The following is a 14,659-nucleotide window of genomic DNA, read 5'->3' as shown; positions in this document are numbered from 1 at the left end:
GGGGCGGCTGGCAGCAACTCAGAGCTCTACAGTTCTCATGAAGGAAGCGAGCTGCCTTGCAGAGCCTTTAGCCAATCCTTTAGGTGCCCTGGGAGCCTCACCTTTACTGTGCGGTACCAGGAAATGGTTGGCCAATGGTTTCAGTGATCTGGAATAGCCCTAACTAGGAAGGGTTTGGAGCCTGGTTGCTCAGAGAATAAAAAAGGAATCGGCAAGCCTGCTCTGCATGGTTCCCATGAATCAGCAATACCTGTGGGCCCAGTGGGAACTCCTCCAGGCCCCGTTTTGAGAAAACTCAGAAAGATAAAAATCAGGGGTACAAAAAAAAAAAGAGACATTCCTAAGAAGCATTTGGCACAATTACAAACAGTATATTAAACTGACAAAATGCTTCACAATTATTTTCCAGACAAGTCCACACACATCTCAGCAGGAGAAGTTCAGCACAGACAAGTATGAGTTCTTATGCACTGGACAAAATTAGTTCAATTACTCATGCACACTCAAAGGTGCTTAATTAATTATAACAGCAAGAGAACAAAGGACCAGGAGAGGTCTGCACTCTTGTTAATAACTAATTCACCAACTGGAACTGGACAGACAGACACAGAAAAGCCAAACCAAACAAAGGAAGAGCATATTAAATATAAGAATCCTCTAAAATAAGAAATATCATCCTTTATATAACAAAGACAACACTAAGCATACTTATGTGTATGAATAAGGATGACACTAAATCCTTCGTGTCATGCAAACTTGTATAGTATGCTAAATTTAAGCTCACAATACTCATGTGAGCTGAAGTGGGGGTGCTCTCCTCATTTCAGGGATCTCAGGGAACTAAGACTGTGAGATGCTAAGTGATTTGCCTAATGGGACATGATCAGCGTCAGAGCAAGGTCTAGACTCCAGGTCAGCTGCTTCCTGGGTCACCCCATAGTAAGTGAGGCCTGTGCTCTGCTGACAAAATCTGCCCACTTGCTGGGACTAAGCCCTGCACACATTTGTAAGATACCCAGCTGGGTCTGAAACAAGGCAGTTAGGGGACCCTTAGAGGAACAAATTGATTTCCTTTACTGGGTATTAAGAGTTCAGCAAAATCTTTGATTTATACCAGGAGCTCGATGAGTAATAATTTTTAGCCCTATTCTCAAGCCTGAAAAAAAAAATCAGAGTCAGATTTGATCAGTGGTTTAAAAATCTATTTTTGACAGCAGAAATTTTTATTTCTGTATCAATGCAGCTATGTCAGCAACTTAAGGGCTTTCTGGAGGACACTGGTAATTAGTGGCAACCTAAGGGGAGTTTCATGTGAACCGAACAGAACTACAAATGGTAAGGAAAGATGATAATTCAGCCCATAAATGTAGATTTTCCAAATGAAAGAACTGCCTGACTTGCTGCATGTCCTCAGATGAGGGACACCCTCTTGTTGGTGAAGTCGAACTGGGAGACAGTGGACGTGCAGATGGGAGCACGGGCATGAGGCGTGACCCAGGGCTCTTGCTCCTGAGGACCATGCAGCCCACTGTGCTGGTCAGGCAGCAACAGTCCACCAGGTCCAGATCTTACCCCCCATCCCCAGGTCCCCAATTCTTGATTTGAAATAAGGACTTTCCATTTGTGAATTCATGCTAGAATGAGTTTCTTTTAGAGGCAAGGGCTGTTTTTCTATTTCTCTGTACTTCTTTTCCTTCTCCTTGCCATACTCTATCTCAGCAACCCTCAGGAGTGTGTTTGATGGGGTAGTAAACGCTGGCCAAACACTGACTTTCAGAGGCAAGTGATAAAAAAGAAGTTATCATCCACAACAGGTAAAGCAGGTAGGAGGGTCTGGTCTCAATTCTACCAAGGACTTTGGATAAACAGTTAATTTTTTTCTAAGCTTCAGCTTTATAATGAATGTGAAAGTACTCCAGCCCCTGTAGAGTAGCATACAAATGTTCACTGCCATTATCATCAACCTTGAAAAATAAGCAAGCCTCTTCCATTTTGAAAATTGCTATGAAGCTTTAGCCAGCACCAGCTTCTCCCATCCAAGTACTAACCAGGCCCAACTCTGCTTAGCTTCCGAGATCAGATGAGAGAGACCATTTTCTACTCATCATTTACTGAGGCCCTACTATATAAAATTACCAGCTGATGGTAACAAAAACATGGGAGAAAAGCTGTTAATTTTCCCTCAAAGAGGTTCCCCTCAGGTATCAGCTTAGCTGATGGTGTCGGTAACAAGTGATCTTAGCCTAAGACGCAGTTTCCCTGTCCTACACCCCAGGGCTTTCATACAGCCTACCTACGAGCCCAGTGGGACCCTCTGCAGCCTGGTCTTTAGGCAGGGACCCACTTGGTGCTCAAACATACCTGGCCAACCACTTCGTATAAATGTCACTGCTGCCATTTAACACACTCCTGCCATGCTCAGAGGATGCCCAGAGGGAAGCAGTGTACTCCTAGTCTCTGTCCCCAGATGCTCCTAGGCCAGACCTGCAAAGCATCTTGGTAGCAGATGCTGCACTCTATTTCGGTGGTGGCAATAGGGCTGTTGTGATTATCTTTTTGTTTTGGGAGTTGTTTCTTGTCAAGTGTGAGCTTGGGGATTCAGCTGGGGCCTGGAGGCAGTTCCCAAATAAAATAAAAATACGGCCATGAAGCAATTTCCTTCAGGAAGAAAATAAAAAAAGACTAATGAGGCTCACAAAGGGGTCAACCTGTGCCTTTTCTGGCAACTGGCAGAAGCAGGATTTAAGTCTTGCTGTGTTCAATGGGCAGCTTCTCGGTTTCTGCTTTGTGTCAGCCAACTAAATCCGTTGGTCCAGGAAAGCAGCAGCAGAGAGCACTGAGAGCCAGGTACAGAGTTACAGGTTCTCTCTGAAATCTTCTAGCAGATTTCACAAATGCTAGGAGGCCAGAATGCCAATCCCAGTGTTCCAGCCATGTTAATAGCCCAGAAAGAACTCTGTGAAATTGCTCCAAGGGCCAGTGGCTCAGAACACACTGAAAGAATGACCTGTGGGTAGCAATGCATTTCCTCTAGGCAGACCCAGAAGGGCCAAGTGAGTGACTGCCCAAAGGAATTACAACAGGGCCCACATGAGACCTCAGTGTCACCCACTCCCCACAGACCACAGCGGGGATGCCGGCCTCCTAGCCCTTTCTTTCTGGCTAAGTAGCTAAGTTGCTCCTTTTGTCTGGCCTGGTCCTGCACGACAGCTTCTCTGGCCCAGTACCTGTAGGTCTTTGTCATGGCCCTGCCTCTCCAGGATCAGCACCCGGTCCTGCAGCTCCTCCACGGTCCCTTGGAGCAGGTCATTTTCCTCTAAGGTGGCACTGAGACGATGCTCCAGCTCCCGTTTCCGATCTGACAGCATCTTGATCTGAAAGGGTGGAGAGCCACAGGGGTGGTGTGGAGTTACACCCAGGCTGACAAGTGGGAAGGAGGGACTAGCCCCAAAACACGAAGGCACGTGTCTCTCAGTGCTCTGCCCAGGGACTTGGCCCCCTCCCCCCCCAATCTCTATGAGAGAACAGCTGTGAAATCCTAAGCTGAAGAGAAAACCCCTCCCTTCTAGAAACCTGTCTGGGAAGGGGTGGGAGTTGAGCTTTGAGGCGGCTGGAATGTGGGATGCCAGGCAGAGGAAGGGAAGGCTAGGGCCTGGAAATTCCAGAGATAAGACAGAGAAGAGCCCCACCTTGCCTGCCCTCAGTTTTACCTCAACCCTACAATTTGCGGGGGAAATGGAATCTAACCTGCCGTACTACTCTTCCTTCTCCAGTCGTGATGGGAGAAAACGCCCAAGAAATCCTTTGGAGCCGCAGTGTTTCCAGAGTCTGGGGCTCCCCTCTGCCCTTCCCCCACTGCCAGCCCCTCTGGTACTAGAAGTTACAGCTCAGAGCCGGTGCCCTGAGTTAATGGAAGGGCTAGCAGGGCACAGAATGCAAAGCAGTGCCTGCATTAGCCCGTGTCCCTGGAAAGAGCAGGACAAGGACACAAGTGAACACTGACTTGACTCAAGCTTTTACCCAAGCAAGCAATTCGAGAATAGAGGCAAATCCTCTCCTTTTATCAAACAGGCTGACATATTTGTACACTGAGTACCTAGTCAGTCTCATGATACATGAATCTTCTTTTAGGAAGGTCTAATTGCTTCAGTGTCAGTGAGAAAACGAGGAAAAGAGGAAAGAGATGCCAAGTCTTCTCTGGCCGCAAGGTTTGCAGGGTGAGGAGCTGAGCTAGTCTTCCCAAGGCCAGGGATCCTTTGCCCAGGGAATACCGCCCAGCTCAGGGGCTCCAGAGAGCCTTCCCAAGTCTTCCCAATTGGCACTGGCTTTGGGGGGAACTTCTGGAGCCTTGCAAGTCCTCCTATTCATCAGTTCCCTGCTGGAGTGATTTCTCAACCAGCTTCTTGTTTGTGAATATTTTCTTGACATGGTTAAGATGTTCTCCAGGCTCTCTATTCTACCTTGGATACAATTCCTTTAGGCTCTTGCTTGGGTAAGTTTTGGGGATCGACCTCAGAACTTTTCCAGGGGAGATTTTGAAATGAATGCCTAACTTGCTTCAGGTCTTCTGAGAGCCGTCTCTCCCTTTGCTTTCTGGCCGTTCTTCCTCTGCACACTAGAATTCTGCCCACAGGGCACAGATCTTCTTTGGCCACCAATCAATCAGATAGGGTGCCGTCCTGGGAAAATGAAGTGCGTGGCCTTTGTCCAGACAGATCAGGTATCTGGCCAAAGAAATACTGTCTCTCAGGTGTGCCCCTGGGTAAGGGACCAATAGAAGCAAGCCCATTTTGTGAATGAGCCTACTATTTCCTACACTGAAGCAAAGTTACCCAAGTGAAGGGAATTCTTACTCCAGTTGATTTTCATTTAATTACCCTCTGACCTGTAAATTTTCCTTCCCATGAATCATCTTTGTTTCCCAAGTTTCAGTCAGTGAAGTAATGAGGTAATATGATTCTGATATACAACTGATCCTTAAAAAAACTTAAAGGGGTCAGTCAGAGCTGTAAGAAGTAACTTATCTGAAATGATTAATTTCACACCTTGGCTTTTAAAAGTGGCAGTGTTTACAGATGAAGCAAGGAGTCCAGCATGAGGCCACCCTGCCCCACCCTACACACCCTGAAACTTGTGACCAAACCAGGCAGTAAACATCCCTGGAAATGACCCTGTCCCTGAGGGTCTAGAAAAAGTGAATAGGTCAGGGAAAGAGGAAGACAGGCACCTCAGTGGAGTCGGAGCCTGGGAGAGGTAGTTGAACGGCAAGTCATGCACACAAAAGGTCACAGACAGGCATGCCAAACCCCACCGGAACAAACTCTACTTACTTCAAGAACCTGCTGCTCAATACCAGTAGGAATTCCAGGGGAAAGAAGGAAGGAAGGGAATGGGAGGCAGGAGAAAAAGAGAAGATATTGACAGACTTTAGGAAAAATATCCTCAGGTCATTTACGAAGCAGGGGAGCAGCCTGCCTGGGTTTCTCTGGCCTGCCCATGATGGCTCATTCCTTAACCACAGTGGAAGGGGCACATTCAGTCTGGCCTTAGACTGTCCCTCAAACTTTGACTTAGCCGAAGGGCTGCTGTTCATATACTTGGCTAAGGGGTCCTCAAGAGCAAATCAGGTGGAAGCCTCCCAAGGGGGAGGCCCTGTGACCTGGTGATAAGAACCTTCTCCTCTCTGTACCTCTTGCAACTAGATTCTCACAGGATTGTTCCACAAGTGCTACTTTGTTTTTCCCCCTGGCCCACTCAGGGCCATAGACCCTGGCTGCCATGTTCTGGCCTCTCCTATGCTTTCAATAACATTATGTTCCAGGTACCACACAAGGTGTTTTTCGTGTATTTACCCATCCAGTCCTTACGAAAATCTATGAAGCAGAAACTTCCATTTCTCCCATTTTACAGATGAGAATAATAGCAGACCCTATTAAGATGGACTGAACTGGTCCAAATGGAATGGAGAAAGAGAAGATGGTCTTCTCCACCTTCTATTTGGGATTGGGGAGGATTTTTGGGGAGAGATTAACATATTCAGGATAATGTAGGCCATTCATGATTTCAACACACTCAGCAGTAACTCTGAGCAACTTTTATTTTTTCAGACAACAGAGGAACATGGATCAAGTGTTCCCCATTTAGTTTCCCACAGAAATGTCTTTCTTTAGAGATTTTAGTCCTTTTTATACAGAGCAGGTGTCTGTTTCTTGTTCAGAGGGCTCCTTATCCAAAGACCCAGTGCAGCGCCCCCAATGAGAAAAGCACTCCTCCGCCTTCCCGCACTGCGGCATGGGGAGGCTCACCTCAGCCTGAAGGCTCTCCAGCCTGATGATGTGCTGGTTGGTTGACGAATTTTTCTCACGAAAGTCTTCTCTGAGGGCGTGGACCTGCATGGAGAGCTGTCTCTCAACTTCTGATGCCTGAAACAGAGGATACCCTCAGAGCCGATTCAGAGATTGTACAAAGGCAGGGAGTTAAGAGTTTGCCTTTCACTTATGCATCTCTTTTTGCACTTTCCTGTAAGGAGCAGTAGAGGAGATGCTGCCTTCTCATCCATGATCCATTCGTTCTCTAGCACCAAAAGAAGACAAACACCCATCCCCACCTCCACTATTAATGATGCTGTCTAGGTCCAAGATCACATTACTGACCAGAGGAAACAGGCCCAGCAAATAGTAAGCTCTCATATGTGACTTACCATCATTATCATCTGGCTATAGCAGAAGTTCAGCAAATTTTTACGAGAAAGAATAAAACTGATATACCTACTGCCTTAGAAATGCCTTTATTTCTCCCATCAGTTTCCTCATCTGGGCTCAGGCAAATCATCTGTCTGCACTTCTCACTTCCACTCAACATGGGTGCTACATGAAATTCCCTGTCATGTCTGTTAAGATTTTTGCCATTATTCCTCAAGGACATTTTCACAACTTTTAATTCTTTAGAGAGTGCTGGCTGAGGTGCTTGTTTTCAACCCCGATTCACTGACTCTCTAATGCTAAAACACAGCAAACATCAAAATACCATTTGGTGTTGCAAGAGAGTCATGGGAAAGCCAGCTCACTTGGTAACACATGAACTCTAGCCCTCCTCCTGTGGGCCCACCCAGACCCCACTGAGGAGAGCCCTGGCTACCGCCCTGCAGAGCGAGCTGCCACAGGACAAATTCAGCAATTGCTTCAATGCTTTTTTGAGGCCAAATGGGGTCGGTAAGCTTTACGGGTTCTAGAGAGAGAGCACTGTGTGCTGGACTGGTTAGGAAAGGCTTTCAGAGGAGGGGGGATGGTGATAATGTTGAAATGGTAGGCTAGCTGTTCAATGAGGCTCTCACAGTAATGGTTACATGTTCAATAGTTCTTTTTGTCTTCTAGTACTTTATAATCAATTGTCCATCTTTCTGTTGTTTCCACAGATTCAACAAATGTTGCCTCACTGGACTACAGAGCCACTTAAGATTCTTAACCTATAGTTGTGTTTTTTAAACAATTACAAAACACAAATCAAGCCACAATCTAGTTGATTTTCATTTAAATACCCTCTGACCTTTACATTTTCCTTCCCACGAATCACCTTTGTTTCCCAAGTTTCAGTCACGAGGCAATGCGATTCTGATACACAACTGAACCTTTTAAAAAAAACTGAGAAGTTCAGAACTACAAGAAGTGACTTATTTGAAATGCACAATTTCCCAGCTTGGCTTTTAAAAGTAGCAGGGTTAATGGCTGAAGCAAGGAGTCAGCATGAGGCTACCCTACCCTAGCCCACACACCCTGAAACTTGTGACCAAACTAGGCAGTAAATATTCCTGAGAATGTTTCCGCCATATTCTTTTTCCTCTATATTCTAGATTTAATTTCAGACACCAGTAGCTTTAGACTTCTCCATTACTTAGAAACCTGTTTGTCACTCGCTCTTGCCTAAAAATCACATCAGTAATATTTACTGAGTGCTTACAATGTGCCAAGAACTGTGCTAAATGCTTCTAATACATTATCTCAATTGTTATCCCCAATTTACTAATGAAGGAATAGGCTGAGGAAAGTGAAGGAACTTGCTCAAGAGCTCAGTAAATGACAGCATCAGGATGGTAAACTCTGGGCTACTTTATCCTCAAATTAGGACTATAATACTGCCTTCTTGTGTTTTGAAATAGTTTTTCACATTCCTGTTGCTTACTACTGAAACCAAACCGTACATGTGTCCAATTTAGCAAGGCTTTTTTTCCCCTTTCCTTCTTTTTTAATACTAAGCAATTTCATTTGAGACTTTTGAAATTTCTTCTAATGGAATATAGGGCCCATTTGAAAATCAACTCCTGTGGTTTCACTGCCTATACTGTATTCAGTTGACTATTGGGGTTTTGAACATATTTAGATTTGCAAAGCACTGGGTAATTCAGGTAGCTGATCTTATTCCTAGCATCACCTCTTTGACATGAATCACAAGACAACAAAGCCACAGAAATGCACTGAGGACTACGAATCTAGCTCAGCTGGTATTAGAAATGCTCCTGTAGACTACCTCCCCTCAAAGCCATCTTCTTAGAAATAGAAATTTGTCTCTTCCTACCAGGAAGGTTGACTCCAGAGCCTCAGCTCTTAACCACTAACCTATAGTTTCCTTCAAATATTTGACTTCTCAGATATGCCGAGGGATGTACTTTTTTCAAAGGCTTTTAACCTGCATTTCTCATTTGAATTTCCAACAGCCCTAAGAAGCAGGAATCACTGGCCTCTTCTTGCAGACAAGGAGATAGAGGCTGAGAGGGTGTGGCACCCCACTGATCTTTGGCCACCACACCACCTTCCAGTCAGGGGGCCAATCATTTGCCTGTGATGGTGATGGAGGGGATGATCAGAGTTATAAACCTAACATTTGCAAGGAGCTAATGTACCTGTCAAAGTAAATTATTTTCTTCTTTTTCAGAGATGGAATCTGGCTCAGATCTTTAGATTTGATTAACGGAATAAATATTAGCTAATTCTGCACGTAAATTAAATAATAACCTTTTAAGTTTATATACAGCTCTAATGTTCTAAATGCTTTCTGGAAGCTAAATTCTAAATCAGGAAACAAAAAGCCAACCTCAGTTCCATAATAAATTTCAGAGGTTCTCTGAAGCTCCCCAAGTAGGAGAGTTAGCCAGGGTAGCAGCAATCTCTCTGAAGGGACCCACATTCTGCTCCTGAGAAGAAGGATGGTATTGTGGGAAGAAAAAAGCTTAAGGGTTACAGGGTTACAGTTCCTGTCCTGCCATATGTGTATATGTATACAAGTTACATGAGTCTTTTAACCTAGTCTTGCATTCCCAAATGATAAATATATTCCTCTACAAAATTATCAACACAAAAAGGAATACTCCATTTCCCTCTTTCTAATTGCAGGATTGAGTTGAACCACTGAAGTTTAGGGAAGTGAGAAAGGAAAGAAATATTATACTGTCAAAATTTAGGGCAACTGTGGGAAGTAGTAAAAATCCAAGGATCAGTTGTTGCTCCAAGGATTAGCTGTTTGACACCGTGTATATGTTACAGCAGGGGTCCCCAACCTATGGTGAGTTGTATAATTATTTCATTATATATTACAATGTAATAATAATAAAGTACACAATAAATGTAATGTGCTTGTATCAATCCAAAACATCCTCCCTGTTCCTGGTTCATGGAAAAATTGTCTTCCATGAAAATGGTCCCTGGTGCCAAAAAGGTTGGGGACCGCTGGTGCTACAGGGCACTGTCAAACACATGGTCCACTTTGGGCTCTGCCCTGAAAATAGCCTGTTAAAGTGGCCTGGTCAGGATCATTAAGGTAGTGGGTCAAGCTAAAAAATATGGAGAAATACAGAAATATTTGGCAGCCAACTCTTTTCGTTCAGGTGGCTCTTCACAACTATTCAACAGATACACAGGAGCTATTCCTTTCTTGGAGAAACAAAGTTTCCTGCTTCTAGGTTTGGGGCAGAGTCATGGCCCTGTGACCTTTTCTGGTAGTGGTGGTTGGGTATGAAATTAGGACAATTCATCCTTATAGTAGAAAATGACAGGCATGGGTCTCATAATTTACTTCTCAATAGTATTGGCTATTGTGCCTGACTAAGCAGCTAACAACAGCTGTGGCAACGAACAACACCTGCAGTCACAGGTGAATTTAAAACAAATGGAAAGATTTTCAGGTATTTGTTGTTTTCTTTTTAAACTCATTTTTCTCTATAATAAAAGAAATTTTAAAAATTAAAGAGAAATGAAGAATTAAAATGAAAGTTAAAATCTCCATTTACCCCAAATCATTAGTGCCAGTCTCCAGAAGTAATCATTATTAGACATCTTTCTTGTTAGCCCTTCTAGAAATTTTTTATTCATACCTATGTATCTAAAACATTATCCAAAAACTCACCTTTTTCTAGTGTGGCAGTCAATGTGTTAAAGCTGAGAATACTGAGGGTAAGTCATGTTCCTAAAGTCAGACTGGTGTTGGTGAGTGCTGGACTTGGATTCCCACCCAGATCTGCTACCTCTGCAGTCTACTCTTAGTCTCAACACCACAGTGCCTCCTCTCCCTTTTCTCTGTCTCAAAATGCTTATAAAATGAAAGTGACATTAGGGCAACAACCTTGAGTTTATTCTAATTTAGGACAGAGGGTGATTATAAAACATTGGTACTTTACTGTGATTGAAAAATGTGCTTTAAGGACAATACTTTAAAAAGAATTAAAATTATTTTAAAATTTAAATGTAACAAAACCTCATCACAGAATATACTAGCATTTAAGTTTTCCCCCAATCTTTCTATGTATGTGTGTTTCTACACAATTAGTTATGCTCACACTGTTCGTATAGACTTTCTTTTTTCACTTAGCAATATATCAAAAGTATTTCCGTATTATTACTCTTCTTAGTCATCACTTTATATGACTGTGTAATATTCCACCAGGTATTTCCTTTACCACTCCCTTACTGTTAGGCATCTGGGATTTCCCCATATTTTGCAATTATAATGCACTGATGAAAACATGTCACTGGGGTGGTGGTGGCAGAACTAACCTGAGTAGAAGTGCACTGGACAACTCTGCTGTGTCAGAAAGGTAGATAAATACACTTTAGAAAAGAAAACCCACATCAATTTGAACCTCAAATGGGTTTTTGATTAGTCTTTGCTTAACTTGAAAATCCCATTAACCAATGTGTGTATTTCCCTATTCTCAAGGTTTTACTGTTTAAAAACTTTCACATTTGATAATGGGTGCCATGAGCCTACTAGTAGCATATTACAGGATAAGGCTCCTTTTTACTCTCTTATTTATAGTAATAAAAATGATAGACATCAAATTGGTTTCACTGATCAACACCTAAGTGCACATATAAGAATAACATTTATTGGGCGTCGGGCAGGTGGGAGGGGGGAGGAGGGGATGGGTATATACAAACATAATGAGTGCGATGCGCACCATCTGGGGGATGGACACACTTGAAGCTCTGACTGGGGGGGAGCGGGGGGGGGCAAGGGCAACATATGTAACCTAAACATCTGTACCCCCATAATATGCTGAAATAATAAAAAAATACAATTTAAAAAAAATGATAGGCATCTATTGGATGATCAACAAATGCAAAACATTTAAAATAATTTTCTGTTCTCACTATGCTTGAGTGTGCTAATTCTCCCCAAAAGCCTTTCAAAAATAAAGCTCGGAAGTGAAGTTTTTCATGTGTTTATATTTTCCTTAATGTTTAAAGACAATGAGATTTTTGCCAATACCTTTCCAAAGAAAAGGCTTCATTTCAGGCAGTATGGTAGGCTAGGTTATTTGGACTAACCCTCCTACTGAAAAATGCTGGATAAACAGAACAGACTTCTTACAAGCATCAAAAAGCTGACAAGATAGTGATAGAGCCACGGTAATGGTTCACATATGTTAATAATTCTGAGAGACAAAAGAGATAGAAAATAGAAATGTTAGTATATTCTCCCTAAGTTTAAACTGCAATTCCAGAAAGGACAGAGTGAATGGGACAGAGACACTATTTGACAAGATAATGATGGCTGGTAATTTCCTAACCAATGAAAGACACCAATTCACAAATTCAAGAAGCCCAATGAACCTAAAGCAGAATAAATAAAAAGAAATCATACCTAGATATACCATAAAGAAACTGCAGAACACCAAAGACTAAGAGATGATCTTGAAAAGCAGAGAGAAAGAAAGATTATCTTTCCAAAGAAAAGACTTGGTTTGCCTAATACCCACCAATAGGGCCCGTATTAGCAGATCTCTTTAAAATAAAGATACATAATAATGAAAATATGAAAAGACATTTTCTTGCTGAAATCTTCCAATGGTTCCCTGTTACCAACAGGCACAAAAGGCCTTCCAAAGCCAGTCCCAACCAATCTTCCATCTCCTATAACTCTGTCCCCTTTAACACTATTCTCTTTCCCTAGATATGCTTCTTCCCAATTTTTCACAAGATTAACTATTCTTTGTCTTTCCAGAGTGAGCTGTAGCATCACCTTGTCTAGGAAGCTCTCTACGCTCCTAGACTTCCCAGGGAGCTTCTCCTTTGGGTTCTCATAGCAGCCTAGACACAAACTCTAGCAGACCACGTACTCCATTTTATTATACTTATCTGCTTATGAATCCTCCTCCTTTATCTCATTTTAAGCTTTTTAAGGAGATTGCGTCTGATTCATTGTTGTATTCCCAGTAGCTAGTACAGTGCGTGGCCTATGGTACGTATTCAAGAAATGTCTGAACTGAACTGGATAAAGAAACTTTCAAGGCTTATCCATACTGTCCTGGAGAAATTAAAAGAATTATGTCAGCCTGGTGCGGTGGCTCACGCCTGTAATCCTAGCACTCTGGGAGGCCGAGGCGGGCGGATTGTTTGAGCTCAGGAGTTCAAAACCAGCCTGAGCAAGAGCGAGACCCCGTCTCTACTAAAAATAGAAAGAAATTAATCGGACAACTAAAAATATATATATATAGAAAAAAAATTAGCCGGGCATGGTGGCGCATGCCTGTAGTACCAGCTACTCGGGAGGCTGAGGCAGAAGGATCGCTTGAGCCCAGGAGTTTGAGGTTGCTGTGAGCTAGGCTGACGCCACGGCACTCACTCTAGCCCGGGCAAAAGAGTGAGATTCTGTCTCAAAAAAAAAAAAAAAAGAATTATGTCTAATTGTACAGTAAGGCTAACTACAGAATGAAAACAAAACGAGCAAAAAATCTTCAAGGAACTAGAGCAGACATACAGACCCAAAATTTAAAATAAATGTCAAAAAAGTTTCATGAGCCTTTTCTGCATGGCCAGATTCATCCTAGGTACCAGGGATACAATAGTGAAGATGACAGATCTGGTCCCCATTTTAGACTCCAAGAATGTCAGAGCTGGATCTTACTTAAAAAAATGAAAAAACAGTTATTTGAACTCCTTCATTATACAGATGAGGAAACTGAGGCCCAGAAGGGATGCCCTTAGTCACACATGAGTAAAGGATAAACAAGTGAGATACCTAATTTAGGAAGAAAGACAGGGACAGATGGGAAAGCAAATCATAGGAAACAAGGACCTTTAACAGCAATGCAGAGAAAGGATAAAGAAAGAGAAGAAAAAACAAAACAAAACTTAGGCTTAGCAGAGCCCTGATGTTTGCAAATATGTATTTAGAGGAAAGTATTTCCTTTTCTTGGTCTCTTATCCTAGGTTTCAACTAGTTTGAAATTTATTTTACTAATTATTTTAATCTCCCCTCTGCTATACTTTGAGGGCTAACATTCGGGACATTATTTAGCACATCACTGGTACCAAATACATCTTTGGAGAATGAAAGGTTTCTGTTTTTTTTTTATTAGAAAGTCAATTTTTCTTTCAAGTTCTATGTTCATTTTATAATATAGAGCATTCTCTCTAGACCTCACAAAGCACTGCTTTAGTACCAAAGAAAACATAGAAATAAACACCTAACAATTCAAGTAAAAAACCTGAGATTTTAACAAACTGAAACTTCATATTGCTCAAGCTTTTCATTTTATTTTAGAGTTTAATGAGTATCTGTTTTTTGAACAGCCCAAAGATTGAAGCCTGTGAAGGTAGACATTTGCCTGTCTAACCCATGTTGAGTTACTGGGTTCTTACATGTTTATTCTGTTACATGATGATAATCGTGGCTGTGGACATTTGCTCTACTACTCTACTAATCCTACCTTAGTTCAGGTATATGATGCAGGCAGATGAAACTCATGCTGTACCCAAGGGTTATGTGCAAGGATATTCACTGAAGCATTAATTTTAATGGCAAAAAATTGGAGGCAATCTAAATGTTTACTGTTAGTAGACTGGATTAAAAACATTATATAATAGTATATCAGTGCAACAGAATGCTATACACATCTACTCCCATTAACATGGAAAGATTTCAACAATCTTGATAAAGTAAAAAAAAAAAAAAAGAATATTTGATCCCATTTGCATGAACTTATTTATGTGTACATATTTAGTTATGTGTTCACATACAGGGAAGAATGACTGGGGCCAGGCATGGTCACTTGGGAGGCTGAGGCAGGAGGATTGCTTGAGCCCAGGAATTCGAGGCTGCAGTGAGCTATGATTGCACCTGTAAACAGCCACTGCACTCCAGCCTGGGCAACACAGCCAGACCCCTT

The 14,659-nt window shown here is 42.4% G+C and overlaps 1 protein-coding gene across 1 annotated transcript in view; it reads right to left on the bottom strand.

Moving 5' to 3' along the window:
- The window catches only part of CCDC64 (coiled-coil domain containing 64), an 80,891-nt gene that overhangs the window by 21,500 nt on the left and 44,732 nt on the right, over window positions 1–14,659 (bottom strand). The window contains exons 3-4 of the mRNA XM_012650163.1: window positions 6,306–6,422; window positions 3,228–3,374 (exon numbers count right to left, since the gene is read on the bottom strand). Coding sequence (XP_012505617.1) covers window positions 3,228–3,374; window positions 6,306–6,422 — 264 coding nt within the window. The remainder of the gene's footprint in view (window positions 1–3,227; window positions 3,375–6,305; window positions 6,423–14,659) is intronic.

Source organism: Propithecus coquereli, unplaced genomic scaffold (genome assembly GCF_000956105.1).
Source record: "Propithecus coquereli isolate 6110/MARCELLA unplaced genomic scaffold, Pcoq_1.0 Scaffold314, whole genome shotgun sequence".
Lineage (NCBI taxonomy): Eukaryota > Metazoa > Chordata > Mammalia > Primates > Indriidae > Propithecus > Propithecus coquereli.
The sequence above is the reverse complement of the archived record's forward strand: the minus strand, read 5'-3'. Positions and strand labels throughout refer to the sequence as shown.